Raw genomic sequence first — 26705 nt, 5'->3', positions numbered from 1 at the left:
CCGACCTGAAGATGCTTGATGCAACTTCAAGCGAAATGTCATTTATGATTTCTGAATATTATTGTGATAATTGTATTTCAACTTACAGGTAAGCCGAACCAGCACTGACTGGCACATTAAGCGCCTGTACACCTCATGACAATTTTATTTGTTTGCCTGCGTCGGGTGGCGAGGGTTGTGGGACACCAATGTGGCCAGTGGACCGACTCAAAACTCAACCACAAATCGCACACGAGTTGTTCGCCCAGGGGCGCTGACTGCGAGCGCGCACACACTGGCCACGCCATGGTGGCGCTGATTACGGTACCCGGCGATGAGCCGAGCCTGTGCTTTATGTCGCAGCCGGTGGTGCTGCGCCGGACGCTGCAGCGCCTGGAGGGCATCCACCTGAGTCAGTCAGGCGCCGTCCTCGCCCTGCTTGTCGAGTCGTTCCTGGCGACGCCGCTTCGCGTGCTGGGCCACATGGTGGACACGCTGGCGTGCCGCCGCGTCGAGATGCTGCTTGCCGAGAACCTGGAGGTGCGGCCGCCTCCCTCCCTCAGTTCCTCCATCCCTCAATACCTCCCTCCTTCCTCAGCCCTGCATGCTCCAATCGCGGTGTTGATAATGTATCGCAGTGGAACTCCTCCCGTTATATAGTAAACAGATGATAGGGCGATGCTGTTGCTGCTGCTGCATTGGCAGTGGTGCCCAAGCACAAATAAAAAATGCAACGCAGTCATCAATAACATTGTGGTCTTCAAAATAAATATATTTGTATATAATAGATTATATGGACACGTGGCGTGCTGTGCAGTCGGGCCTCGGCTCATACATCGCCTTTTGTACTTTACGCATGACAGAGGTTGTGCTTCGAGCTAGCAGCCATCTCGAACAGAGAGAGTCCTTGCCTCTAAACATCTGGCATGAAAGTGGCATGAAAGTGAAGTCCTGCACGTCTGAACTGTACAGATCTGCTGTTAAATTATATATTTCACCGACCGCAGCATGTCGGCTGTATCGTGTGGCGCTTTTGTTTGTCTTTCGTGGTGCTAAGCATTGTGTGGTTTTGTCCACAGGATAGCAGCAGCCAACTTCCCATTGAAGATCTGGAGAGAATTCAAAGCCACCTGCAGCAGACGGGGCTTTCTAACAGGTGCAGTGCCTCACGGAGAGAACGACCGACACCAGGGCTGTTAAACCGGTGACCGGTAAAGTGGTGACCGTTTTCACAAACACAGTGGGTTACCGGTTCCGAAAGTCGTGAACCAGTAACCGATTGCAGTGGAATGTTGGATGAACGCACCAATTGGCACGCACACATGGCACGGCAGCCCAAGTCATCGCGTGGTACAGTTGCCCTCGTCTCTCAGTCAAAAGGTAAAGGAGCAGCCCTGCAATAGCTTGCTCACGGCATCCCGGCTGAAGGGCCTCCACTAGAGGGAGCTGTTGGCCGCTCTCGACGTGTCTGCACGCATGGCAAACTGGCCACCTACGCGACGATCGTTTTTATATGCGGTTACCGGTGACGCAAAGCCCTCATAACGTGACTCCCTACTCTTGGTATATCCCGCACGCAATGCAGCAGCAGCGTGTTCTAGAACTCGATGTGTACTCACTGCTGACCTGTGCCATTTCTGCGGCGTAATAAATAACGACGGTTTGTGTAGCGCCATGACATGGCAAGCCGTTACAAGGGTACCGGCGCGTGCAGGCAGCTGGCTGTCCGCCAGCCGGCTTAGAAGTTCTACGCCCTTAGCGGCAACCAGCATGCATTTAACTGTGGAGGGCAGAATGCTTGCACACCTGTGCCAGCTCGTACAGCTCGCCCACAATCCTTGGCCTGTGGGAGTTATTTTGGGATGGTTGCATTTTTCACCGCTGCTGGGTCATTTGGGCAGCCGGGCACTTGGTGGCCCGCTCGCGTGAATGGTATCTCGGTCGTGGGTAATTCGCCGGGCATCGGCAAGAACCCTCGACCCCGTAACCTGGCCGGGGCTGCGATCGTCGACAGCTCGGCTGACGAGCGCCCCCTCCCACCCCCCGCTGCCGCACAACTCCTGATGTCCGCAGGCACAAGCGCCTGGCGTCCCTCCTGGACAGGCTGCACGAGGTGATGGCGGCCGAGTGCGGCGTCTCCCCGCGCGCTCGCCTCGCGGCGCACCCCCTCACGGAGGAGGAGGAGGTTGCCCCGCAGGACGTGACACCCAACAAGGTGACGTTACACTCCCACTCACGCGAGTTGCGACTTTATTTTTCAGTCAAAATGCCACCTGGACAATCCAATCCCTTGAGATGGGACTTCTCTCACTGGCAAGGGCGTCCAGTGACACGTAACAAGCATGCTGTGACGTGTATATAGCGAGTAGCACATGACGAGTTGGCTGGCCAACACCATGCCCATCCTTTTTGTCTTCAGCAGTGGTGATGTTTACATACCGCACCAGGTACTCATTTGAGGCTGAGTTCACCTAGTGGATTCCCAGCACCGGTTCAAATAATTGTCACTGGTGTTGGCCAGGTTCATAGCGCAGCACGCTAACCGCTACACCACCGCTGCCCACACACAAATACAAAGTACATAGCTCGCACATAATGACATGCATACTCACATTTTAAAGAAATCACTTATACAGTGAGCATCAATACAATAAATAGACATTGCCATCAGTCAAAACACACAATAAATACTTAGGTAATTAAGTGGTGCACACTTCTGGGTCGTATTGACGCTCCTTAGCGGTAGCGGCTGCGGTTGCCGTGAGAGTGAGACATTTGTCGGTTTTATTTGCAAAACACACGGACACTTTCAGTAACAGCACTGTATCGCTTAGCGATTGTAAGGCCCAGGGGGATGGCATTTCTCGGTGTGTAAATATATGTGGAATTAACATAACTTGTAAAAGCTCCGACCTTTTAGCAGCAATCGGGTGCAGTATTGTTTGTAGTTATACTGCATAGGGCAGCAGTTTCACGGAAAACAACCTCTAGGTTTAACTGCGGTCTGGACGAACGCATCGCCGAGGGATTTCCTCCACGTGAGATGGGATGGGGTGGCTGCCGTGTGCGTGCCTCGGGGCGGCGTGCCAGCCCTGCCGTTCCGGAGTCTAACCCTGGACTGCGTTTGTCCCAGGCCTGGTTCGTGTCGCTGGTGAGAGGCCAGTGTTTCCAGCAGAGCTGCTCCGCCGCTAAGTGCGCAGAACTTCTCAGCCAGCTGCCGGAAAGCACGGAGCTGCTCTCCGTCTTGCGTTCCCGGGTACAGTTCCCGTCGCCATGACCTCGTCGAGCGTTGTGCCACGCGTGACGGTGCCCCACGTGAACCTTCCTGATACACGCGCACAGCACTGCTGCTCATCCTATCTTGGCTTGTTTGTGAAATGGACAGTCACAAGCTGACATCCACAACAACTGAGTAACTGATAAAAGTTCATAGTTCCCTGTGCTCACTGTTTTGACTTGCTGTAATTGCTGTGCAACGTGTGTGTGCGGTACGTTCGCCGTGGTGCTGCGTGCGACTCGCTGTGTGTGGTTTGTTCACTGAGTGCTGTGTGAGGCTTATTCACCGTGTGCTGTGTGCGGCTTGTTCAAAGTGTGCTGTGTGTGGCTTGTTTACATGTGTTGTGTGGCTTGTTCACGTGTGTTGTGTGGCTTGTTCACCATGTGCCGCGTGCGGCTTGTTCACTGCGTCCTGTGTGTGGCTTGTTCACCGGGTGTTGTGTGGCTTGTACGCTGTGTGCTGTGTGTTTTGTTCACCTCGTGCTGCGTGCGGCGTGCTGCAGGAGTGCAACTTGGCAGTGCTGCGGGCCTGCGTGTCGCTGGGCGCGTTCCAGCTTGGCCTGGGTGCGGGGGAGGGGACGGCCTTGCTACGCAGCGCCGTCACCGCCACCATGGAGTTCGTAGCCGACGCAGTAGCGCGCCTGCCCGTCAGCGCCCACATCTTCCGCCCGGCTACCGCGCCCCTCCCCAACCCCTACTGGGCCTTCGTGTCGGCCATCAGCGGTAACCGCACGCATCAGGCAGCTCGTAGCACCACCACTCGTGGCGTAACGGCCACGCGCGTGACGTTATGCCGCTGGATGTAGCCAAATGTAGCAATTACGTGACGAAACTGTGGATCTCTACGCGTCACAAGCGTCTGAAGCGCCTCTGTTGCGTTAAGCGCCTGTGTGTTGCGTTAAGCGCTTTGTTGCGTTGGGACGGCGGTGGCAGAGGACGAGGCGAGCTGCGGCCGGGTGATGCGGCTGGCGGAGTGCGTGGTGCAGGCCCTCCTGGCCGGAGAGGCCCTGCTCTCAGCGGCCCCCGCCATGCCGGGGGCGGCGCCCGCGCTGGGAGGGGCCGCGGTGCCCCCCGAGAGGGAGGCGGACGTCTGCCACTTTGCCCTCCTCACCCTGGAGGTGAGAGCACTGCCACCTCACGCTCACGCCTCAAGCTCACACCTTTCACATCTCACACCAACATCAGTGATGAATCAGCTCTGGGCCTCTCTAAGGTCGACTCAGCCTTAAATGAGTGCACCGTGTTGGAACGCTTTTCCTCGCTGTCAGTTCAGGCTCCCCGGGGGACCTTTGTCTTTGCGTGAGTGCAGGTGATCTGCTGCCAGGCGGCACGCGGGCGCCGCGCCGCCGTGGGCGACGTGCAGGCGGCGCTCGAGTGCTGCTGCCTGGTGATGCAGCAGCCGCGCCTGTGGGAGCTGTACGCCTCCGCACGGCACGTCACCTGGGCCTGCTCGCTGCTCAACTGCCTGCGCTTCATCCTCCAGCAGGGTAGGCCCCGGGGGCTGCCTCCGCGCGGCCTGGCGGTAGCGCAGTTGCCGCTCGTTTTAAAGATTCGCGGTTCGAATATGGCAGGCCGCCCTGGTTGTAACTGCAGTGGGTGTATTGACCGTAAAAATACTATGCGCCGTCTGGTTCACAGCGGACGTTAAAGATCCCCAGGCGTCATTTCAAACCGGGTAGGCCATTACGTGCCGGCGTCATGGTCCAAATCTTTACACCGCAAATGACTAAATTGGAATTACGCACGGCAGTAATCGTTGCCCCCTTCCTGGCAGCAGAACTCATTCCCATCTGCAGGCCAGGTGGGCCTGCAGGTGGGCCCTCTCATTGCAGTGCTTGCAATGAGAGGGACCAATGGGGGTGCCCTTTCATACGTTTCAGATGAAATGTAAGTCGCTTATCGAGTCGCCCCAGTGTAGAGGAGGGCGGCTCTAACCAAACACTGCCCACTCGTACGGTCGCTCTTCACTCGTCGCCAGGCCGTGGCACCGCCTTCACGCCGGGCTGTGTGCGCTCAGGATTCCATCAGTGCCATTGCCATTCATGGAATTGCCGTAGTATGTCGATGCCCCTCAAGTGTTGATGCAGTTACTTGTCTTCATCCACACTTGTGTGTCTGTGTGAATGTTTGTTGTGTGTGTGCGCAACGTGTGTATGTACGACGTGTGTTTGTGCGTGTGTGTGTGTGCGACGTGTGTGTGTGTGGGTGATGTGTGTTTGTGTGCGACGTGTGTGCGGCTCTAGTTTTCTCCTTCCCGATGGAGAAGTACGCAGTGCCGGTTCCTCAGAACATCCCCCGGCCTCAGGACGCCGTGGGCAGCCGCGTGGCTGCAATGGCCGGTGAGCAGCGCCATCTCTCCTAGCCGCCGCGTTTACGAATGGGCACGGCAACTAATTTTTAATTCCAGATTAACTCTTCGTTTCTGCTTCTAATTTGTATAGATTTATTCCAGCTACATAGAACAAGCAAAATGTTATTAATGACCGTGGAGGGTGAATTGCGCACGCGACGTATTCGGTAATTGTGATTCGAGAGTTGCTTTGTGGGTTTACCGTTGGCGTAGAAACGAGCTCGCAGGCGTGCGAGACGATCGCGGCGCTGCTGCAGGCCGTGCTGGGGCCCCTTTCGGCGGGCGACTGCGCCAAAGTGCCACCCTTCCTCGTTGCTCCCATCAAGCAGCTGGTGGTGAACCTGGCCAGGCTGCCGCTGGTGAACAGCTTCGCCAGGACCCCTCCCATCGTGAGTGCCGGTTCCGTGCTGCGAGTCCCCCTGCGATCGTGTCGGCGTGCCTCGCGGTGACCGCACGGTGACCGTTTGGTGACCGCACGGCGAACTGAAGGAGGCGTCCGGCGGGGACGACTGTGCCGACTCTCGTCCACACCGCGTGCAAGCAGTCACCACGTCGATTAATTCACATCGATAGGTTTTTCTGTGTGTACGTCTTCGCCTCTGGAAACAGTGTGGATTTCCATGTCGGACGTGTCGCATGTTGTGGGCGACAGGGTCCCGCAATGGAAATCGCAGCAACAAGTGCCTGGGTTCCACTCTGGACTCGGGTACCTTGCCCTGTGGGGTTTGTTTTATCTCCGTGCGCTGCATGGGTGTCTTCCAGCTTCAAAACAAAATGTTGCAGAACCCTTCTGAAAATGAGTCTCCTGTATCCATGTGTCCATGTGTCCGCATGTCCGTGTGTCTGTGGAGGTGTGGAAGATGGGATGGATGCCCACAGCGGGGGGCGTGTTTGGAACGACCCTCTCGGAAATTCCCATTGAATTTCTGCGAGACAAAGACGTCCTCAAGGAGTTTGTGTGCCGGCTCAACACTATAGGCAAGTGCAGCGTTGGAGGTATGGACGCCGAGTGAATGCACTCCCTCCATCCTCGATCGAGTCCCTCCCACCGTCTCTTCTCCCAAGCTCTTGTAACCACTTTAAGAGACAACCACTTTAAGAGTTAACACCCTTCTTTTACAACTTTGATAACATTGCAGCTTGCTGCTGGCCGCTTGACCTTTTGGGCCTTTGGGTCTGTGCTCAGCAACTGTAATATAGAAATTTCCATCCACTCTCTCACTCAATACAATAAATACACATTGCCATCAGTCAAAACACACAATAAATACTTAGGTAATTAAGTGGTGCACACTTCTGGGTCGTATTGACGCTCCTTAGCGGTAGCGGTTGCCGTGAGAGTGAGACATTTGGCATGGCTCGGCCATGCCGATGTCGCTTCTCACAGTGAGTCTACTTGTCTGTGGGACTCCTGGAGCAAGAGGAGAACAGAGATCGTTTACACCGCTCGTCAGTGCCGCTGGAGACCTGGTGCGTCATGCCGCATGCGTCGTGGTGTGCAGGCTGGACGTCGCGCACTCAGTTTGAGGAGTCATGGGCGACGCTGCTCGGGGTGCTCGTCATGCAGCCGCTGGGCCTGGAGCCTGAGGGAGCGCTGTCCGCTGAGGTGATGCTCGCTGCTCCCCGGGCCGCTGCGCAGCGCCAGCGCCCCTCCCCAGGACGTCGCGCTGGGTTCACGCCTCCCATGCTGACACTTCGTCGCGGTTCTTGACGTCTGCGGTGCTTCTCGCGCCGTGTTACACGGATGATGTGGAATGCAGAGCAACCTGACTTGGGTTTAGTTCAGAAACTGAATCCAGGAGAACAACATTTACGCAATGAAGGTTTCCTTGTGGTCCCAGTGAGGCCTGCAGTACGATAGATCAACTGGAGCCTGCTGTTCAAACAGCAGTCGGCTGCGTGTGCCGGTTCAAATTAGCCAAATCTAAAGAATTGCATGCAAATTACTTTAATTTGGATAACGACATCGCAACATCGACCTCCGCTGGTGGACTTACCAGTTCGAGGGCCGGTGTCCGCATTCCGCTTGTGCCGCGTAGCTTACCGCAGACATTCCCTTGGCTCAGCTACCTCGGGCCTGAGACGAGGAGCGCTGTACGGTACTCCGAGGCGCCGAGGCATTTAAGCGAGTGCCACTGTCTGGGCGGACCGTGCACCTCCCGCCGTGATTGTTCGAGTGTCTGGGGAGCGGAGGGTTGCGTTTGACGCCACGTGCGTGGCTCCTTGGGCTCGGTGTGGCGGCTCACTGTGGCTCACCGTGACTCACTACGGCTCGCTGTGCGGTGGTGCAGGAGGAGAGCGAGCGCACGCAGCTGTCCGTGCTGTCAGTGCGCAGCATCACGGCGCTGGTGCTGAGCGCCATGCTGCTGCCCACGGCGGGGAGCCCCGCGGGCGGCTGCATGGAGCAGCAGCCCCGGAATAAAGCGATCGAGGCCCTCAATACCAGGCAGGGCCCCTCACTCACTCACCCGGCCCCCCCTCTCTCACTCACCCACCCCCCCCTCACTCACTCACCCGGCCCCCCCTCTCACTCACCCACCCCCCCCCCTCACTCACTCACCCGGCCCCCTCCTCTCACTCACCCACCCCCCCCCCCCTCACTCACTCACCCGGCCCCCCCTCTTTCACTCACCCGGCCCCCCTCTCTCACTCACCCGGCCCTCACTCACCGGCCCCCCCCTCTCACTCACCCGGCCCCCCCTCTCTGACTCACCCATCCCCCCCTCACTCACCTGGCCCTCCTTCACTCACTCACCCGGCCCCCCCTCACTCACTCACTCACTCACTCACCCGGCCCCCCCTCACTCGCTCACCCGGCCCTCACTCACCCAGCCCCCCCTTTTGTCACTCACCCACCCCCCCCCTCACTCACCCACCCCCCCCTCTCTCACTCACCCAGCCTCACTCACTCGGCCCCCCCTCTTTCACTCACCCGGCCCCCCTCTCTCACTCACCCGGCCCTCACTCACCGGCCCCCCTCTCTCACTCACCCGGCCCCCCCTCTCTGACTCACCCATCCCCCCCTCACTCACCTGGCCCTCCTTCACTCACTCACCCGGCCCCCCCTCACTCACTCACTCACCCGGCCCCCCCTCACTCGCTCACCCGGCCCTCACTCACCCGGCCCCCCCTTTCTCACTCACCCACCCCCCCCCTCTCACTCACCCACCCCCCCCTCTCTCACTCACCCAGCCTCACTCACTCGGCCCCCCCTCTTTCACTCACCCGGCCCCCCTCTCTCACTCACCCGGCCCTCACTCACCGGCCCCCCCTCTCTCACTCACCCGGCCCCCCCTCTCTGACTCACCCGGCCCCCCCTCTCTGACTCACCCAGCCCCCCCTCACTCACCTGGCCCTCCTTCACTCACTCACTCACTCACCCGGCCCCCCCCTCACTCACTCACTCACTCACCCGGCCCCCCTCACTCACTGACCCGGCCCTCACTCACCCGGCTCCCCCTCTCTCACTCACTCACTCGGCCCCCCCTCACTCACCGGACCCCCCTTCACTCACTCACCCGGCCCCCCCTCTCTTACACACCCACCCCCCTCACTCACTCACCCGGCCCCCCCTCACTCACTCACCCGGCCCCCCTTCACTCACTCACTCACTCACTCGGCCCCCCCTCTCTCACTCACCCACCATAACCCCCTCACTCACCCGGCACCCCCTCACTCACCCGGCCTCCCCTGTCTCACTCAGCCCCCCCTCACTCACCCGGCCTCCCCCGTCTCACTCAGCCCCCCCTCACTCACCCGGCTCCCCCTCTCTCACTTAGTCGGCCCTCACTTAATTGGCATGCTATGAGCATTGCGATAAATGTTTGGAGAGGCATCCTTGGTGTGTTCTTGAAATGGGTCATCATGCTTGTCTTAGCATGGACATCACTGCCAAATATCTAAATAATCTTCGACACTCTTTGGTTCTATTCGGTAAAGTCACGTAGGTAAAAAATAAAACAACAAAAATCACTACGTTTCGGCCACAACACAAGCGGCCTTCATCAGGTGAAGGGATCAGGCTGTCTCGAGGACAGCGCTGGATTGAAACACAGCCACGCTCAGACCGCGACCCTTAAGCTGTGTGCGAGGAAACAAGGTGCCTTGACAAAGGAATTAGCATAAAAAATTAGCATTTGATTGGCCGACTTAGCATAGAGGTGGTGTACGGGTGCACATGCCAGTTGGCGCGGGGGGGGGAGGGGGAGTTTACCTATTGATGGTGTGAAAGGGGAATTTAAGAGCTGTGAAAGTTTGGGGTACCATTACTTGAAAAATATACTGTACCATTGAAAATTAGTTTAATGTTTGGTTCGATTTAGAACATCTTTCCAATGGTTGCTTAATTTGAATCCATCTTCTCGGTTGAAATTGTGTTTGTACTTGTAGATCTGAATTGCCTCGTGAACAAATCTCTGATAAAAACCTGTGGGTTTGCAAAGAACCTTGGTATCGGAGAAAATTATATCGTGATCACCCACAGCGTTGTAACAATGATCAGCTACGGCAGAAGAATTCGTTTTGCCGTGTTTCAAAAATGATTTGTGCTCGCGAATTCGGTCAGAGACATGTCGCTTTGTCTCCCCGATATAGCAATCACCGCACGTACAACTCAATTTGTAAACCCCGGGGTACTGTAAGTCAGGAATGACATCCTTCATGGATGGGATCAGATCACGAATTTTGCGTACTATATTGAACCGGACCTGGATCTTATGTTTGTTTAGAATTTTGGAAATCCTTTTAGTAACGCCTGCTATATAGCAGGATTTCCAAAATTCTAAACAAACACAAGATCCAGGTCCGGTTCTTTAAATCTAGAATTAATCTTCGACAATTTGCTTCCTTCTGTCGGTCAGAATCGGGAGAAAGCTGTACGCGGTGCGCTGCATCGTGGAGCGAGAGATCTGGGCGCTGGCCTCAAAGCGCGATGGCTGCGCCACTCACTACCCCTACCAGGAGAAGGAGCCTATTTTCTTGCTCACGCCTTCAGGGTCTGGTAAGAACGTAGCGACTGGGCGTCGCGAAGCTGGTAGATCGCACAAATGCGGCGAAACTCCCTTCCTGTATGTGGTTAGGTGCCATACTGAGGAAGTGTTTTACTCAGCTCGTCATCTCTATAAAGTGAGCACCGCTTTGCAGGAAATTGGTAGTGGCTCTTAACTGCTTGTAAGTTGTCATCGATCTCTCAGTGGGTTGTCTTCTCCTTTATTTAACCAGGAGATGCAATAAATGCACCGAAACCTGTGAAACGACATTGCCTCTTTTGCAAGGCGACCCGAGTGTGCGTTGGCTCATGACATAGGAACGTGGAATTCCCACATCTGGTTCTGCGCCGCCACAGAGGCGAGCGGTACTCGCTGACTGGCCGAGCGATTCGGAGTTGCTGAGAGTCGCACGTCGAGAGTGCGAGCGCTGACGGGCCGACGCGGCGGCGCGCGTGCTCCTCCTCTCAGGGTGCCTCGTCAACCACAGGCGGCTGCTGCTGCAGGCGAACGTGGAGCGCGACCTGGGCAACACGGACTACAAGCACGGCCAGGTGCGCCCCCACCGCTCTCACCAAGCGCCGGAAGTCTCGACCTGCGGGGCGGTGCGGGGCGGTGCACGGCGGTGCACGGCGGTGCACGGCGGTGCACGCCTCCCGCGTACGTCACGTCGCTTGTTGGTTTTGTCGCTCGTTGGTTTTGTCGCTCGATGGTTTTGTCGCTTGTTGGTTTTGTCGCTCGTTGGTTTTGTCGCTCGTTGGTTTTGTCTCTTGTTTGGTATTGTCTCTTGTTGGTTTTGTCGCTCGTTGGTTTTGTCGCTCGATGGTTTTGTCGCTCGTTGGTTTTATCGCTCGTTGGTTTTGTTGCTCGTTGGTTTTGTCGCTTGTTGGTTTTGTCGCTCGTTGGTTTTGTTGCTCGTTGGTTTTGTCGCTTGTTGGTTTTGTCTCTTGTTGGTTTTGTCGCTCGATGGTTTTGTCGCTCGTTGGTTTTGTCGCGTGATGGTTTTGTCGCTCGATGGTTTTGTCGCTTGTTGGTTTTGTCGCTCGTTGGTTTTGTCGCTTGTTGGTTTTGTCGCTCGTTGGTTTTATCGCTCGTTGGTTTTATCGCTCGATGGTTTTGTCGCTTGTTGGTTTTGTCGCTCGTTGGTTTTGTCGCTCGTTGGTTTTGTCGCTCGATGGTTTTGTCGCTTGTTGGTTTTGTCGCTCGTTGGTTTTGTCGCTCGTTGATTTTGTCGCTGGATGGTTTTGTCGCTGGATGGTTTTGTCGCTTAATAGTTTTGTCGGTCGTTGGTTTTGTCGCTCGTTGGTTTTGTCGCTCGTTGGTTTTGTCGCTCGTTGGTTTTGTCGCTCGTTGGTTTTCTCGCTCGTTGGTTTTGTCGCTCGTTGATTTTGTCGCTCGATGGTTTTGTCGCTCGTTGGTTTTATCGCTCGATGGTTTTGTCGCTGGATGGTTTTGTCGCTTGATGGTTTTGTCACTGGATGGTTTTGTCGCTTGATGGTTTTGTCGGTCGTTGGTTTTATCGCTCGATGGTTTTGTCGCTCGTTGGTTTTGTCGCTTGTTGGTTTTGTCGCTTGTTGGTTTTGTCGCTCGTTGGTTTTGTCGCTCGTTGATTTTGTCGCTAGATGGTTTTGTCGCTTGATGGTTTTGTCGCTTGTTGGTTTTGTCGCTAGATGGTTTTATCGCTTGATGGTTTTGTCGCTTGATGGTTTTATCGCTCGATGGTTTTGTCGCTCGTTGGTTTTGTCGCTTGTTGGTTTTGTCGCTCGATGGCTTTGTCGCTCGATGGTTTTGTCTCTTGTTGGTTTTGTCGCTCGATGGTTTTGTCGCTTGTTGGTTTTGTTGCTTGTTGGTTTTGTCGCTCGTTGGTTTTGTCTCTTGTTGGTTTTGTCGCTCGATGGTTTTGTCGCTCGATGCTTTTATCGCGCACCGGGGACCTCAGGGCCGTTTCGTTCAGAAGTGAGTGAGTGTCCGTCGGGTGATGGCTTGCTTTGTGTGGCTTTTGATTGGAAAACTCAGGACTAGGTTTGGACTTGACACGGCAAGGAAAACTCGCAGTGCCGTTCCTAGGTAGAGAGAGACGTGGTATAATCTGAGTAACAAAATAAATATTACTATTAGGATTCTGCTTCTTTACTCGGGGGGCGATGTTGCTCTGCTTAAGCCTAATTTGGAGATAATATTTCGATATTGAGATGCTTTAGATGGTGTGTTTTTATCTATTGGAAGAATCCAGAGGAACCCCATGCAGAACAAACTCTGCACAGTAAGGTGCCCGAGCCAGGAATCTAACCCAGGAACTGAGTCCTGTGAGGCGCGAGTATCACCACTGAGCGGCCATGCTGCCGCCCTGTCACCGCTCAGCCCATTTACCGTCCGTGTCCAGATCTCAGTGCACTCCATCTGGCTCAGCACCAAGATCACGCCACTGCGTGCCGAGGAGCTGGAGGGCGAGGAGGAGGAGGACGTGGAGCTGCAGGCCGAGTCGCTGCCATCGTCCCCGCTCAACTCCAGGTGCGCTACACCCTACTGCACCCTGCTGCTGGTGCTGCTTGTGCTGCTGCTAGCAATTGGTGGAAGAAAGGCCATGGTCGCCGACGTCTTTAAGAGAGTCCACGGTACACAGAGATAGTCGTCGTCATCGTTGTCGCGATGTGTGCGGTGTGCACAGAAAGCAGCGTGTGAGCGTGGACGTGCACTCGTGCTCACAGTTCCTGCTCGAGCTCTACGGGCAGTGGCTGCTGGCGGGGCCCTCCTCCCGCAGGGTGCCCTGCAGCCTGGCAAGCGAGGTCGTCAAGTCGGTGCGTGCCCCGCTCCACCACTCCCTCGCTCACTGCGCACACTCACTCACATTGATCCCACACACTCTCACTCACTCCACGCACTCACTCACCCCCATACACCCTCACCCTCACGCACTTACTCGCCCCCACACACTCTCACTCACCCCCACGCACTCTCACTCACCCCCACGCACTCTCACTCACCTCCACGCACTCTCACTCACCCCCACGCACTCTCACTCACCCTCACACACTCTCACTAGCTCCACTCACTCACCCCCACGCACTCTCACTCACCCCCACGCACTCTCACTCACCCCCACGCACTCTCACTCACCCCCACACACTCTCAATCACCCCCACACTCTCACTCAGCCCCACGCACTCTCACTCAGCGCCACGCATTCTCTCACTCACCCCCACGCACTCTCACTCATCCCCACGCACTCTCACTCAGCCCCACACACTCTCACTCACCCCCACACTCTCACTCACCCCCACGCACCCTCACTCACCCTCACACTCTCACTCACCCCCACGCACTCTCACTCACCCCCACGTACTCTCACTCACCCTCACGCACTTACTCGCCCCCACGCACTCTCACTCACCCCCACGCACTCTCACTCACCCCCACGCACTCTCACTCACCCCCACAAACTCTCACTCACCCCCACGCACTCTCACTCACCCCCACACTCTCACGCACTCTCACTCACCCTCACACTCTCACTCACCCCCACGCACCCTCACTTACCCTCACGCACTCTCACTCACCCCCACACTCTCACTCACCCCCACACTCTCACTCACCCCCACGCACTCTCACTCGCCCCCACGCACTCTCACCCCCACACTCTCACTCACCCCCACGCACTCTCACCCCCACACTCTCACTCACCCCCACGCACTCTCACTCACCCCCACTTACTGGCTCATTCACTCATCGTTACTGAACTCGCTTTGAGATGACACGCGTGACCAGCCTGTGGTGACGATCAAGGTGCGCGCTGTGAATTCCCGAAACTCCGCTTTCCTGTGCCGTGCTGGAGCGGCGAGGCTCCAAGTCCCCGCCGCGGTTGTTTCATCGTTGGCCGCGCTCGCCATGGGATGATGGCACCGCGCCGTTTGCTCCACAGCTGCTGATGATCTCCGACTTGTTCTCGGAGAGGAGCCAGTACGAGGCAATGTTCGCCATCCTGACGGAGCTGCTCAAGGTTCACCCCACCGAGGACGAGATCTTCAGCCAGTACTCGGTCCCGGCTATCTGCAAGGCCGCGGCCGTGCTGGGCATGGTGAGTCCTCGCGGCGCGCCACGCCTCCCCCGCATGCCAGCCGAGCCGGCACGTGCATACGGTCCCACTGGGGCGAGCGTGGCATGTAGGAGCGTGTGGTGTCTTAGTATGTGTGTGTGTGTGGTGAGTGTGGCATACTCTTTGGTTCTATTCGGTAAAGTCACGTAGGTAAAAAAATAAAACAACAAAAATCACGACGTTTCGGCCACAACACAAGCGGCCTTCATCATGAAGGCCGCTTGTGTCGGCCACAACACAAGCGGCCTTCATGATGAAGGCCGCTTGTGTTGTGGCCGAAACGTCGTGGCCGAAACGTCGTGATTTTTGTTTTATTTTTTTACTTACGTGACTTTACCGAATAGAACCAAAGAGTATAGATCCTTGCAGTCACGAAAGCTTTAAATCTAGAAGTGAGTGTGGCGAGTAGAGTGGTGTGTATGGTGAGTAGGTGAGTAGGTGAGTGGTGTGTGCGGTGAGTAGGTGAGTGGCGTGTGTGTGTGTTCGGTGAGTAGGACCGTGCGATGGCAGAGCCCGTGAGCCAGCTGCTGGAGCTGACTCTGCGCAGCGCCCACATCTCGTGCCGTGTGGGCGCGCTGCACGGCGTGCTCTACGTGCTCGAGTGCGACCTGCTGGAGGAGACAACGCGCCAGCTTATCCCCGCCGTGTCGCACTACCTGCTGCGCAACCTGGAGGGCATCGCGCAGTGAGTGTCTTGCGCCCGCCACCCCACGCGCAATCGCGACTGCCACGTGCGCTCCTCCCCACGCGTCCACACGGTCGCCGGACCGTCGCGCCATTGATAACAATCGGCTCCGGACTCATTACCGATTCCTCGAACCGCGCAATCGGCCGTCGGGTCCTTTTCAACGTTTGCGGCGACGGAGCCGGTCGGTGCCCGTGCGCAAAAAAAACCGACCGTCAGAGGCGCTACAACGGCACGGCCGGGTCGCGTCGCGTGGTAACCGCATTGCTCGGTAACCTCCCCGCGCGGTAACCTCCCCACGCGGTAACCTCCCCGCGCGGTAACCTCCCCGCGCGGTAACCGCGTTGCTCGGTAACCTCCCCGCGCGGTAACCTCCCCGCGCGGTAACCGCGTTGCTTGGTAACCTCCCCGCGCGGTAACCTCCCCGCGCGGTAACCTCCCCGCGGCCATTGTGTTGCAGCTGCGTGAACCTGCACAGCCAGCAGCACGCGCTGCTCATGTGCGCCGCTGCATTCTACCTCATCGAGAACTACCCCGACGACATCGAGCAGGACTTCACCGCGCGCGTCATACAGGTGACGGGGCCCACCGCAGAACCCACACGGGCATCGCCATCAGCGCGCGGGTTTGAACGCCGTCCACTCACTCGCCGCCCGAGCCATCGTTGTGCCGTTGACCGCCGTCTACCTCGGGGGGGTCGCAAAGACGCGGCATCGTCGTCTTTCCTCTTGGTGCGCGTGTTAGATTTGCGGAGTCGTAATATCCGGCAACGAAGAGTCGACCTCTTCCATCATTTACCACTGCGTGTTGCGGGGGCTGGAGCGCCTCGCTCTGTCCGGCAAGCTGTCCAAGATGGATGGAGACGCCCTGGTGAAGCTGAGCGTGGAGCGTCTGAACATGTCGAGCCCGCACCGCGCACTGGCCGCCCTTGGCCTCATGCTCACGTGCATGTACAAAGGTGAGTGGCACCGCACTGACAACACGCACGCTCGCGTTCACACGCACGTACGCACGTCCACACGCTTGGTTCCACACGCTCACCGTGCCCCCCCTCCACGTGCCCCCCCTCCGCGTGCCCCTGGTGATGATTAAAGAGGGAATCCTGTTTATAGAGCAAAGCTTCGACACGATCGTCCCCGCCACTGAATGCGCAGCACTCAGTGTTCTCAGTGCTGCGCAAAGGGACCCACGACTACGTTGGGGTGCGATTGGCCAAAGTTCGATTGCTGTGCCCCCCATGCCGCTCATGCCCCCGCCCGCCCCCCCCCCCCCCCCGTGTGCAGGACGTGAGAAGGGCGGCACCTCCAGCAGCGATGCCACGGACGGCGGCCACGCGGCCGACGAAACCGAGTCCACCATCGTGGCCATGGAGAGGGTGTCGGTCCTCTTTGACAGGTACAAGTCCGGCAATTACATGTGCGAGTCCTCTCGTCGCAGGTGCGACTCCAGTACTGGCAGGTGCGGGTGGGTAAGCGTTGCACCTAACGGTGCCAAGCGAGCGCAGTGGTGTGGCGATTGCGCGGTACGATTGTGCGGGCGTGAGTCAGGGGCGTTCGCGAGTGCCCTTCGACCCCCGAGCCGCGTCGGCGATTACTGCCGCACTTACCGTCAATGCGGCGGCGCTCGTTGTCGCGGACAGGCTGAGGAGGGGCGTGCCGTGCGAGGCCGGGGTCGTGTCCCGAATCCTGCCCCAGTTCCTCGACGACTTCTTCCCTCCGCAAGACATCATGAACAAAATCATTGGAGAGTTCCTCTCGAGCCAGCAGCCGTACCCGCAGTTCATGGCATACGTGGTTTACAAGGTGAGGCGCGGCGCTCGCAGCGACGGCGAGACGCAAACTCAGTGAATAGCCGGGCCTGACTCAGTCGGTGGAGGCTGACGCTGCAGAGCCGGTGGGAGCTACACTTCACGTGGCCGTAATCCAGCACTGTGTGTAGAGGCAGCAGTGAGGGTTAGTGGATCACCGCACACAAGTTGCGAAACTCCCTACCCGTGGGTGTTGAGGATACCATACTCTGGCTAACCAGAAAAAGTCAGTAGCAGCAAAAATGCGGACTCCACCTGTTCCCTCGGTATAATAATAATTTACATTTGTAAGGCCCATTTCATCCAAAGATCCCATTGTATGGGATAGTGTTTCTCCCTCGAACGTGTGGGTTTCCTCCGGGTATTCTGGTTTCCACCGACATGGAAACATGGGCAATTGTTTGCGCCAGCTCGCCACGTGACTTGGGTCCTGCTTGTCCATGGTTCCTCGCGCCTCTGTGCCGTTCTCTGTCGTGTTCAGAGCGAGCGAACACCGTGCGGCAGCGACGGCGTGTTGCAAGTTTAAACGATAAGATGAACGTCGGCTCTGAGCAAACAATTCAAATGGGGACGGCCGCTTTGGTGGCGGTCCATCTTGGTCGCCCTCGGCACGACTCCACTAACGGCTTCTCACTGCCGCCTGCCGCAGGTTTTTCAAGGCCTACACGACAGTGGGCGCACGTCCATGGTGCGCGAGTGGGTGATGCTGTCCCTGTCCAACTTCACCCAGCGGACGCCCATGAGCATGGCCGTGTGGAGCCTCAGCTGCTTCTTCGTGAGCGCGTCGCACACCCAGTGGATTTCTGCGCTGTATCCTTCCCGCGCCTGGCAGCGGAGCCAAATGCTTGCTACGGTTATCACGTTCGTTGCGGTAAACGAAAAAAATCTTGAACGATTTCTGCTAGTATGAGTCATTGTGTATAGCCCTCAGCCAGTGGTGAAATTCCACAATCCTATGGCGTGGGCGAGTCTCTCCAAAGGACAACCATTGTTGACTTCCCTGCAATATGGTTCTACCCCAGAGGGATGATGGGCTGAGTCAACCCCCAACCGGGATTTGAACTTTTCACCTTTTGTTTGCAAGCCGCTCACCCTACCGCTGAGCTATTGTATGATCTAATCAGACCTTGTCCTGAGATAGCCGCCCCTCCTCGTTGTCTGGGAGCAAGACTTCACGCTCTGCCATATTGTCCATTCATGCCAAGGATTTCCAGAGTAAAAGCTTGGAAGCCGTGATGAAGATGGTAACGCAGCCGAATGTATCATCATTGACTGTCATGTGGCCGAGTGGCCCCATGATGAATCGATGTTCCCCCCAGAGCGCCGAGTTGTTCACTGCACCGTACTCCACGGTTCCACAAAAGTTGGGAATCGCGGTCATCGGCCAAACGCTTTTCTTTTTCCTTAACCCCGTGTCCATCAGTTTCCCATACGTGATCAGCCGCATTGGAAAGTTTGAGAAAGCGGACAGGCGTCTGTTTTGCGTGCTTGGATTAGATTTCTATCGGAACCAGCTGGAGGAGGAGCTGGATCGCCGGGCGTTCCAGTCGGTGCTGGAGGTGGTGGCCGCCCCAGGGAACCCGTACGCACAGCTGCTCGTCTGCCTGGCGAGCGTCCAGCAGAGCTCGGCGCTGTAGCGGCAGCGCCGTGCGTCCAACGAGCCCTTAACCCTCGAGTACTTAACTCTGTGTTGAAGGTATTTGGCTAAAGAGTGGTGAATACTTTATAAAACATCTTCAGCGTGTCCTGCGCATATGGCTTGTGCATAGTCACGTCCAGTTGTAACATTGGCTTAATGGCGCGATTTAGTTTTACACTTGGTTACAAATGTGGTTTAGCACTGAGCTATCAGCAGATTGTGTGGTGATGCATTGCCAGTGGTGTCCAAATAACAAAAAAAGTCAACACGTTTGTCAATAATAAAACTGTCCCTTTGAAAGGAAAAATGTATACTAGGCAACGTTTTGGGCAATGGCCCAAAATGTTACCTCTTATTTATGGAGTTTATTACATCAGCAGGGAGCAGTGCAGCACTTGTACAGTAGTCCACATTCCCCCACCTCACCAACCCGCACTGACCAGCGTTGTGAAGTATGGTCAAACAGACCCTCACAACCAACGCAGCGTAAGGAGGCCCTCGTCCAGCAATTAATTGACATCGGCTCTACGTGCACTGCACACCCCCCCCCCCCCCCGCCAGTCCCCCCGCGGGTGCAGCACCCGCGAGTTGTGCTTTGTGTCACCGTGACGTGTAGTCTGTGGTCGTCAGAGGGTCACCTGAAATAATATTCACAAGTTACCATGGCAAGTGTGAAGCCCAAGTAGAGTCCAGTGTTTTGCTACTAAACTGGCGACGTCCAACTCGCTCCTCGGACCACCGGTCAGGGCGATGAAGGCGGCACGGCACTTCTGCAGTGGCACCGTAGGAGTGCCGTGCGGCGTCGAGCCGCGAACCGTTCAGCCGCACCCGGCGTGCGGCTCGATGTGGAGTTAGCGTGGCCCTTGAATGGCCACGCAACGTGGCTCTGCGGACCTGACCTCAGATTGATTTTTGTCAACGTCACGGCTTTTGTGAATTCTGCGTGTTGATAAAGTGAATGGGTTAGTGAAACGTAGTGATGTAGTTGGGTGGTTTATTACGAGTGGACGGCATCACCGCACGGGGGTGACCGCGCACCTTGAGCGTGTGGCCGGCCCCGTTTGTGTCGCTCTCACCTTGGCACTTCTCCACCTCCTCACGGGGATGAGAATGCAGTGTGGCTCTCGTGAAAAACCAAAGGATCAAGGAACACTACTTCGTTCCGCGGTCGTGCACGACGCGTTAACCGCAATGAACCCTCTTAACGAAGGAAGCAGAGGTTTGAATTCTTGTTCTTAAAGCTTACTACCTTCGTTGGCACTTGCTGCTCACGTTGGTATGGTTTGGCCGACCCTTGCAGCCGTTGGTAGGAATAGCAAGACTCGCACTACAACGCCCATCTTCCAACATTTCCCTTTGCGTGATTTTTTTTAATTTACATGTTGGCGTCTTCTCCGTCGTGTCTCACTGGTCATACTTGTAATAAAAATGGTCTTAGATTTATTGGAAATGGGTTTGTAACATAACGCATTTGTTAAAGAATATACCCCTACGTATATTTGTTGGAATATATTGAATTGTATGTACAGTTGAAGGCAATATAATTGAATAATAAAATGTAACTGGATTTCATTGTTCACTTTGCCCTGCGTCCCACGATGTGCGTTTGTCTTTATCGAACGGTAGAGACCTCTTTGTTGGTCGTGGTGCAGGGGCACAGCTAACACAGAGTACAACGCGGTCGGCATTGCCACATGCACTCTAACAAAAATGGTAATTTGCCCAAACGTCGCCCATGGTGTATTTCACCGCGTGGCCTCACCAGGGATTTTGGTGGCTATACCAGGTCATCCAACGTGGTGTTTTGCCTGCATTGTTATTGCTGGTAAAGCATTAACACCTGTATAAGTCTACACATTTTAATCCAAAGAGGTGTTTCTACAAAAAATGCTACAGTCACACCAGTGGACCTATAATCAACGAAAATCATTTAATCGTTATGCATATTCTTTCATAATTGCACAATTCATAAACATGGCAGCTCTTAAATTAGTTTGAAATCAGAGGACAGATGGTCATTGTTTAACAGTTAACTCTCACATTCCACATTTTTCAATTGGGCTGAACAATGTCTCCAAAAAGCTTCACTCCCCTCTGTACGTGGCGTCTTCAGGGGCGCGGCGCACGCGCCGCCACTCTGAAGCGCATCGTGACGACGCCACTGATCCCGGCCACCAGCTCGTCCCCCTCCTGCACGGCCGCCACCCCCGAAGGGGTGCCTGGCGCACGGACACGGACACGGCAAAGCGTTTATGAAACTCCCACACCCGCTGGCCAGCGAGGTGGCCAGACAGGCAAGTGGATTCTTGAATCCACTGATGTGGACATGTGTGTTATGTCCTGACTTTGCATCGCGATCATCATCAGCACCATCTTCGTATTGTAAGGATTGGTATACCTGTCAGGATGAGGTCCCCCTCCTCTAGAGTCATGATGCTACTGATGTAGTTGATGAGGAATGGAATGCTGAAGATCATGTTGGAGGTGTGGCCATCTTGCCGCCGCTGCCCATTCACCTGCACAACAAGACCATCAACCCCCGTATCAGCCTGAATCAACAAATGTGAGTGCTTTGTGCAAGGCGTTTGCTTCATGTGCTGGCAAGTCGTGCATTAGGCACTTGTTTCACGTTGTTTATCGGTGTTTTGGCGCAGCAACGTACCGTCAATATTCCCCAAGCACAGTTACATTTCTCCTACACGGTATCCATGCCGCTCCCCCCCCCCCAAGAGCCCCACGGGGCGAGGGAGGGGGATAGCTGTCAGTACCGGCGTGAGTGGGGAGCTCACCTCGAGCCAGATGTTAAGGTCGTGGGGGTCGGGGATGCGCTCCTTGGGGATGAAGTCGCTCACGGGGCACGAACCGTCGAAGGCTGTGGCACACGCACACCAGGAAGTCAAGTAATCAGTATTTTTGTTTACCGTACGTGTGGCACCTTTCTGGCACAAATATACCACTCAAAGCGCCATCATCAGATGGACACTAAAACTCAACATACAATTTTAAAGATTCTACACAACGAATAAATATATATTTACTATCTAGTTAAAAATAAATGGCACAGACCGAGCAGCTCACACCCAAGCAGGTTCTGCTACTGAATCTAAACGAAGTGATAAATGTTACTTATTTACCCAGGAAAGCCACATTAAGTCGGAAGATGCCTCTTTTCAGAATGGTGCTGCTTTGGGATGTTTGGGCAATGCCATTCTCCATGCTTTTGGTTTCGATTGGAAACTCGAGAAGCTGGAGGAAGTCCATGCTGAGCGGGATAAAATAATACAAACTCCACAAACAGGTGCCCAAGTCAGGAATCGAACCCAGATTTTTCTTACTGTGGGGCACGTTTAACCACTACGCCACCTTGTCGCCCCAATAGTTTACTGATTGTTTTACAGTTGATAAGTTAAATAGTTTACAATGCTGCGGTTAAATGTACAGTACTTGCGAATGAAAACCGTTCACATCATGAGTCACCCAAGGGCTCGGTCCTAGGCTGGTGTTTAGGACTCGGGACTCCTCGCGGGCTCCCAATGTGGCTGCTGGACATCGTGTCAGGGTTCGTGTGGCTTCGTGTCTCCCACGAGGGAGGCGAGGCTCAGGCATGTGAGGGGCATCCCCTGTGGTGGCCGGGTACGTGTATCGCGTGGCGGCCACAGTACGAGAGCAGCACGGCGGTGAATGCCCTCCACCGATGGCTGCTGCACGTCTCCGGAGCGAGAAGACGGTGGCGTGCGAGGGTTCGCTACTCGAAACACCACCGCTTCAATGTCGCTGGGATAGTCGTGATGTTACATCGCCTGTTTACCCAGGAAAGCCTCACCAAATCACAAGACTTTCAAGAGGGTCCTACTAAGTGTTTGCATTTTCAGAATCGGCATGTTTAGCCTGGAGGAATCCAATAAGCTGTATGTATTGTCTGTTTAACGGAGCCAACCGCGCTCATCGGAGGTGCGAGCTCTGAAACGCTCTTTCACAAATGTCCAGTAGGGGCGGGTCAGCAAGTTACAACAACAACAGCACGAGGGGGTTCCCAATTAAGTAATTTGCCGGTATTTTTTGTATTAGATCGTAACGCTTGGCACACAATGGCCTATTGTTCTTTTAAAACGACGTCACTGGATATTTAACGAGCACTGTAAAGCAGACGGCGTGCCGCGTTTACTGCCAGTTCACCCGCGGCATCAATCGAACCGCTCGGGGTCAAGTGACCGCCCCAGGTCGTGAGGTCGTGAACGGGGAAGGGTATCGAGCGGAGCAGCAGCTCGCCTCACGAGGCCCAACTGGGAGCTTGGGGCGCGTGTGTCTACAACAACAACAACCTTTAGCGAGAGTCCAGGGGAGGCCCTTGCTCTTGCAGGCCTCCTGCGTGTCCCGCGCCGTCATGTCCAGGCACAGCGCGTAGCCTGCCACGTGCTCCATCGCGGCCGCCTGAGAGATGCAGCTCCCGGCTCGGCCCACAACCACTCCCAGCTCCACCTCGTGGTGCAGCGACGAGCAGAACCATGGAGCCTGCAACAGCAGCGCCACGCACAAGCTACACAGACGTAGCGTCACGCGAGCGTGCTTCACGGTGATTCAGTGCGCTGTTGTGTTCAGTGGCCGTGTCTCCCACGGGTTCCCAGTCGATTGAGGTTCATTGGCGATGCCTTTTGGTGTAAGCTCATTCCAGTGTGCGCCGTATGAACCAGCGTCCACTCAAGGGTTTAGGTTTCAGCCCCTCTTATCAGTCCACTGCTGGATGAGGGCTTCCCCACACTGTGCGGTTCGTGGAAGTTCTATGACCGTACTTTTACTGAATGTAAACGAAGCCGGTGTCCTGTAAGCTAAGGCGAAGCTGCTGCTGGTGGTGGTGCTGTGTGCGGCTACCCGCAGAGGGCGGCCCTGTTCCCGCACGTAGGCCGTGGGCGGCTTGAGGAAGAGCACGGGCTCCTGGGGCAGGGGGTTGTTCAGCTCCCTCGCGTGCTCCCTGCCCTCGTGAGCGCACACATCACACGCGCCGTCACCTCCATGCGGACGGATGGAAGACATTGGCAATTACTGTAAACCTACTTTTAAGTTAGTTTAAGTTGTTACACTTAGGTGACCCCCCCCCGCCGCCGCCGCCATCTACCCCAGTGCCCCTATCTCCCCCAGCCGTCTCCATCTCCCCGTGGACTGGGGGCCACTCACGCGTAGTTCCTGCCCACGCACACCGCCTTGCGGCCCCGCTCCCAGAAGCGCAGCGCGGCGGCGGCGGTGGTGGTGGCGGCGGTGGCGGCGCTCATCGCGACCCCGGGCCCAGCGCGTGGACACCTACGCCAGGGCGGAGGGAAACCCTCTAACTCGCGATTGTCGCGATATATCTGCAGCTGTAATATGCGCTGCTTCCTATAGATTATAGATTGTCGAGACGCCACGCACACCGCGAGCTGCGAATTCTTCAGCCGGGGGGAGCACGACCGCCTCGTGGCTCCCACTCAGGAGGGTCCTGCCACTGCTTGGCCTCGACGTCACCATCCCTCATTCACTTCCGATGTGCAAAAGTGCTCGCGGTTCATGGATACGATCGTGCATTCACAGCGGCAATCACTGGCGCCGGGCTTGTCATGAATACTTGATGAGGGAGTCCAATATTTAATAAAAAGGTGAATGGTCCGAACGTGATCGCTCGCCAATTGGTGAATTGGATAATACACGTGGCAGCGCAGTGCCGCACGGGGACAGCTGCCACTGGGCGTGCCCGAGGATAATCAGCAGCACGGCACTGGCGTGGTTGAGACGAGGCCCTTCCAACTTGCCGAGACATTTCAGCAGCGCCAGAGAAATGAAATGGTTGAATAGCCAGAACGATATTGAGAACTGACGATATACGATCATCGCGATTCTTACGAACAGCGATTTCCATGTGCGGGTCTAATTGCCGTTCCTGTTTAGTTTTGAGATTTCCAGTGAGCCAGCCGCTCACGCTTTGTCAGGGAGGCGCTCGCTCCCCCCACCCCCGAGCCCTGGCCCGGCCACCGCGTGGCCTCGCGACACCCCGGGCGCCTCAGGACCTCCGGAGGGCGCCGGAAGTGGAGGGGCGCGGAGGTAAGGGGCGGAGCCCGCGCGGGAGAGGGGCGGAGCCCGCGAGGGAGAGGGGCGGAGCCTGCGGGTGAGGGGCGCGCGATCGCTGCAGTGACTGAGAGAGCGCGAGGCTCCGCCGTGCTTGTGGGGTGAGTGAGTGAGTGAGAAAAGTGAAGTTTGTGAGGGTGGGTGAGGGTGAGTGAGGGTGAGGGAGGGTGAGTGAGGGTGAGTGAGGGAGGACGACTGAGGGAGTGCGCGGAGTTGGCGGCCATGTGAGTGCGATGAGAGGGAGGCCCGTGGGCGAGGGGACGGGACGCGTCGCTATGGCGACCGCGCTGGAGGGTGAACTCGACTCGAACAACACTCACAGACTAACACAACACTCACACAACACTCACAGACTAACACAACACTCACAGACTAACACAACACTCACACAACACTCACAGACTAACACAACACTCACAGACTAACACAACACTCACAGACTAACACAACACTCAGACTAACACAACACTCACAGACTAACACAACACTCACACAACATTCACACAACACTCACAGACTAACACAACACTCACAGACTAACACAACATTCACACAACACTCACAGACTAACACAACACTCACACAACACTCACAGACTAACACAACACTCACACAACACTCACAGACTAACACAACACTCACACAACACTCACACAACACTCACAGACTAACACAACACTCACAGACTAACACAACACTCACAGACTAACACAACACTCACAGACTAACACAACACTCACACAACATTCACACAACACACACAGACTAACACAACACTCACAGAACACTCACACAACACTCACAGACTAACACAACACTCACAGACTAACACAACACTCACAGACTAACACAACACTCACACAACACTCACAGACTAACACAACACTCACACAACACTCACAGACTAACGCAACACTCACACAACACTCACACAACATTCACACAACACTCACAGACTAACACAACACTCACACAACACTCACAGACTAACGCAACACTCACACAACATTCACACAACACTCACAGACTAACACAACACTCACACAACACTCACAGACGAACACAACACTCACAGACTAACACAACACTCACACAACACTCACAGACTAACACAACACTCACAGACTAACACAACACTCACAGACTCACACAACACTCACAGACACAACATCACACAACACTCACAGACTAACACAACACTCACGCAACATTCACACAACACTTACAGACTAACACAACACTCACACAACACTCACAGACTAACACAACACTCACAGACTAACACAACACTCACACAACACTCACAGACTAACACAATATTCACACAACACTCACAGACTAACACAACACTCACACAACACTCACAGACTAACACAACACTCACAGACTAACACAACACTCACACAACACTCACAGACTAACACAACACTCACAGACTCACGCAACACTCACAGACTAACACAACACTCACAGACTAACACAACACTCACACAACACTCACAGACTAACACAACACTCACAGACTCACACAACACTCACACAACACTCACACAACATTCACACAACACTCACAGACTAACACAACACTCACAGACTAACACAACACTCACACAACACTTACACAACACTCACACAACACTCACAGACTCACACAACACTCACACAACACTCACACAACACTGACAGACTCACACAACACTAACACAACACTCACAGACTCATACAACACTAACACAACACTCAGACTCATACAACACTCACAAACAAACACAACACGCACACAACACTCACAGACTCA

General features: G+C 55.5%; 3 protein-coding genes across 6 annotated transcripts in view; 2 read left to right on the top strand and 1 right to left on the bottom strand.

Moving 5' to 3' along the window:
* HTT (huntingtin) overlaps nucleotides 1-20398 on the top strand; it is a 56313-nt gene extending 35915 nt beyond the window's left edge. For both annotated transcript variants that reach the window (XM_032950200.2, XM_076065973.1), the window contains 24 exons: nucleotides 343-519; nucleotides 1059-1135; nucleotides 2053-2194; nucleotides 3113-3235; nucleotides 3759-3978; nucleotides 4189-4373; nucleotides 4565-4742; nucleotides 5499-5594; nucleotides 5819-5994; nucleotides 6457-6583; nucleotides 7108-7211; nucleotides 7897-8051; nucleotides 10465-10604; nucleotides 11062-11144; nucleotides 12974-13101; nucleotides 13259-13388; nucleotides 14510-14665; nucleotides 15178-15368; nucleotides 15829-15943; nucleotides 16113-16326; nucleotides 16652-16763; nucleotides 17008-17170; nucleotides 17825-17985; nucleotides 18599-20398. In XM_032950200.2, coding sequence (XP_032806091.2) covers nucleotides 343-519; nucleotides 1059-1135; nucleotides 2053-2194; nucleotides 3113-3235; nucleotides 3759-3978; nucleotides 4189-4373; nucleotides 4565-4742; nucleotides 5499-5594; nucleotides 5819-5994; nucleotides 6457-6583; nucleotides 7108-7211; nucleotides 7897-8051; nucleotides 10465-10604; nucleotides 11062-11144; nucleotides 12974-13101; nucleotides 13259-13388; nucleotides 14510-14665; nucleotides 15178-15368; nucleotides 15829-15943; nucleotides 16113-16326; nucleotides 16652-16763; nucleotides 17008-17170; nucleotides 17825-17985; nucleotides 18599-18812 — 3567 coding nt within the window. In that variant the 3' untranslated portion in view covers nucleotides 18813-20398. The remainder of the gene's footprint in view (nucleotides 1-342; nucleotides 520-1058; nucleotides 1136-2052; nucleotides 2195-3112; nucleotides 3236-3758; nucleotides 3979-4188; nucleotides 4374-4564; nucleotides 4743-5498; nucleotides 5595-5818; nucleotides 5995-6456; nucleotides 6584-7107; nucleotides 7212-7896; nucleotides 8052-10464; nucleotides 10605-11061; nucleotides 11145-12973; nucleotides 13102-13258; nucleotides 13389-14509; nucleotides 14666-15177; nucleotides 15369-15828; nucleotides 15944-16112; nucleotides 16327-16651; nucleotides 16764-17007; nucleotides 17171-17824; nucleotides 17986-18598) is intronic.
* A 327-nt stretch (nucleotides 20399-20725) lies between these two features.
* FAHD1 (fumarylacetoacetate hydrolase domain containing 1) lies at nucleotides 20726-24284 on the bottom strand. The gene is made up of 6 exons (XM_032950214.2): nucleotides 23987-24284; nucleotides 23684-23783; nucleotides 23137-23326; nucleotides 21604-21686; nucleotides 21213-21330; nucleotides 20726-21033 (listed from the first exon to the last, which is right to left on the bottom strand). Exons 1-6 carry the CDS (start codon nucleotides 24079-24081, stop codon nucleotides 20924-20926), a joined length of 696 nt encoding a protein of 231 aa, XP_032806105.1. The 5' UTR covers nucleotides 24082-24284; the 3' UTR covers nucleotides 20726-20923.
* Nucleotides 24285-24454: 170 nt separating this feature from the next.
* Nucleotides 24455-26705, top strand: part of RGS12 (regulator of G protein signaling 12) — a 30109-nt gene continuing 27858 nt past the window's right edge. Inside the window, exon 1 of one of the 3 annotated variants that reach the window (XM_032950203.2) lies at nucleotides 24455-24883. In XM_032950203.2, the coding sequence (XP_032806094.1) occupies nucleotides 24700-24883 (184 nt within the window). In that variant the 5' untranslated portion in view covers nucleotides 24455-24699. Of the gene's footprint in view, nucleotides 24884-24903; nucleotides 25009-25083; nucleotides 25132-26705 lie in introns of those variants that run through there. The other 2 variants (XM_076065974.1, XM_076065975.1) reach the window with 2 other exon arrangements.

This window comes from Petromyzon marinus, chromosome 9 (assembly GCF_048934315.1).
Source record: "Petromyzon marinus isolate PM22_M1 ecotype Great Lakes invasive population chromosome 9, UKy_Petmar_22M1.pri1.0, whole genome shotgun sequence".
Classification (NCBI taxonomy): domain Eukaryota; kingdom Metazoa; phylum Chordata; class Hyperoartia; order Petromyzontiformes; family Petromyzontidae; genus Petromyzon; species Petromyzon marinus.
The sequence above is the reverse complement of the archived record's forward strand: the minus strand, read 5'-3'. Positions and strand labels throughout refer to the sequence as shown.

Bases quoted from the DNA above. Each gene is read 5' to 3' on its own strand.
- FAHD1 (XM_032950214.2), bottom strand. From the start codon at position 24,081: ATGAGCGCCGCCACCGCCGCCACCACCACCGCCGCCGCCGCGCTGCGC. The intron at 21,331-21,603 runs GTGAGCTCCCCA...CTTGTTGTGCAG, and splicing joins ACCTTAACATCTGGCTCGAG to GTGAATGGGCAGCGGCGGCA. The intron at 21,034-21,212 runs GTATACCAATCC...TCCGTGCGCCAG, and splicing joins GGGGGACCTCATCCTGACAG to GCACCCCTTCGGGGGTGGCG.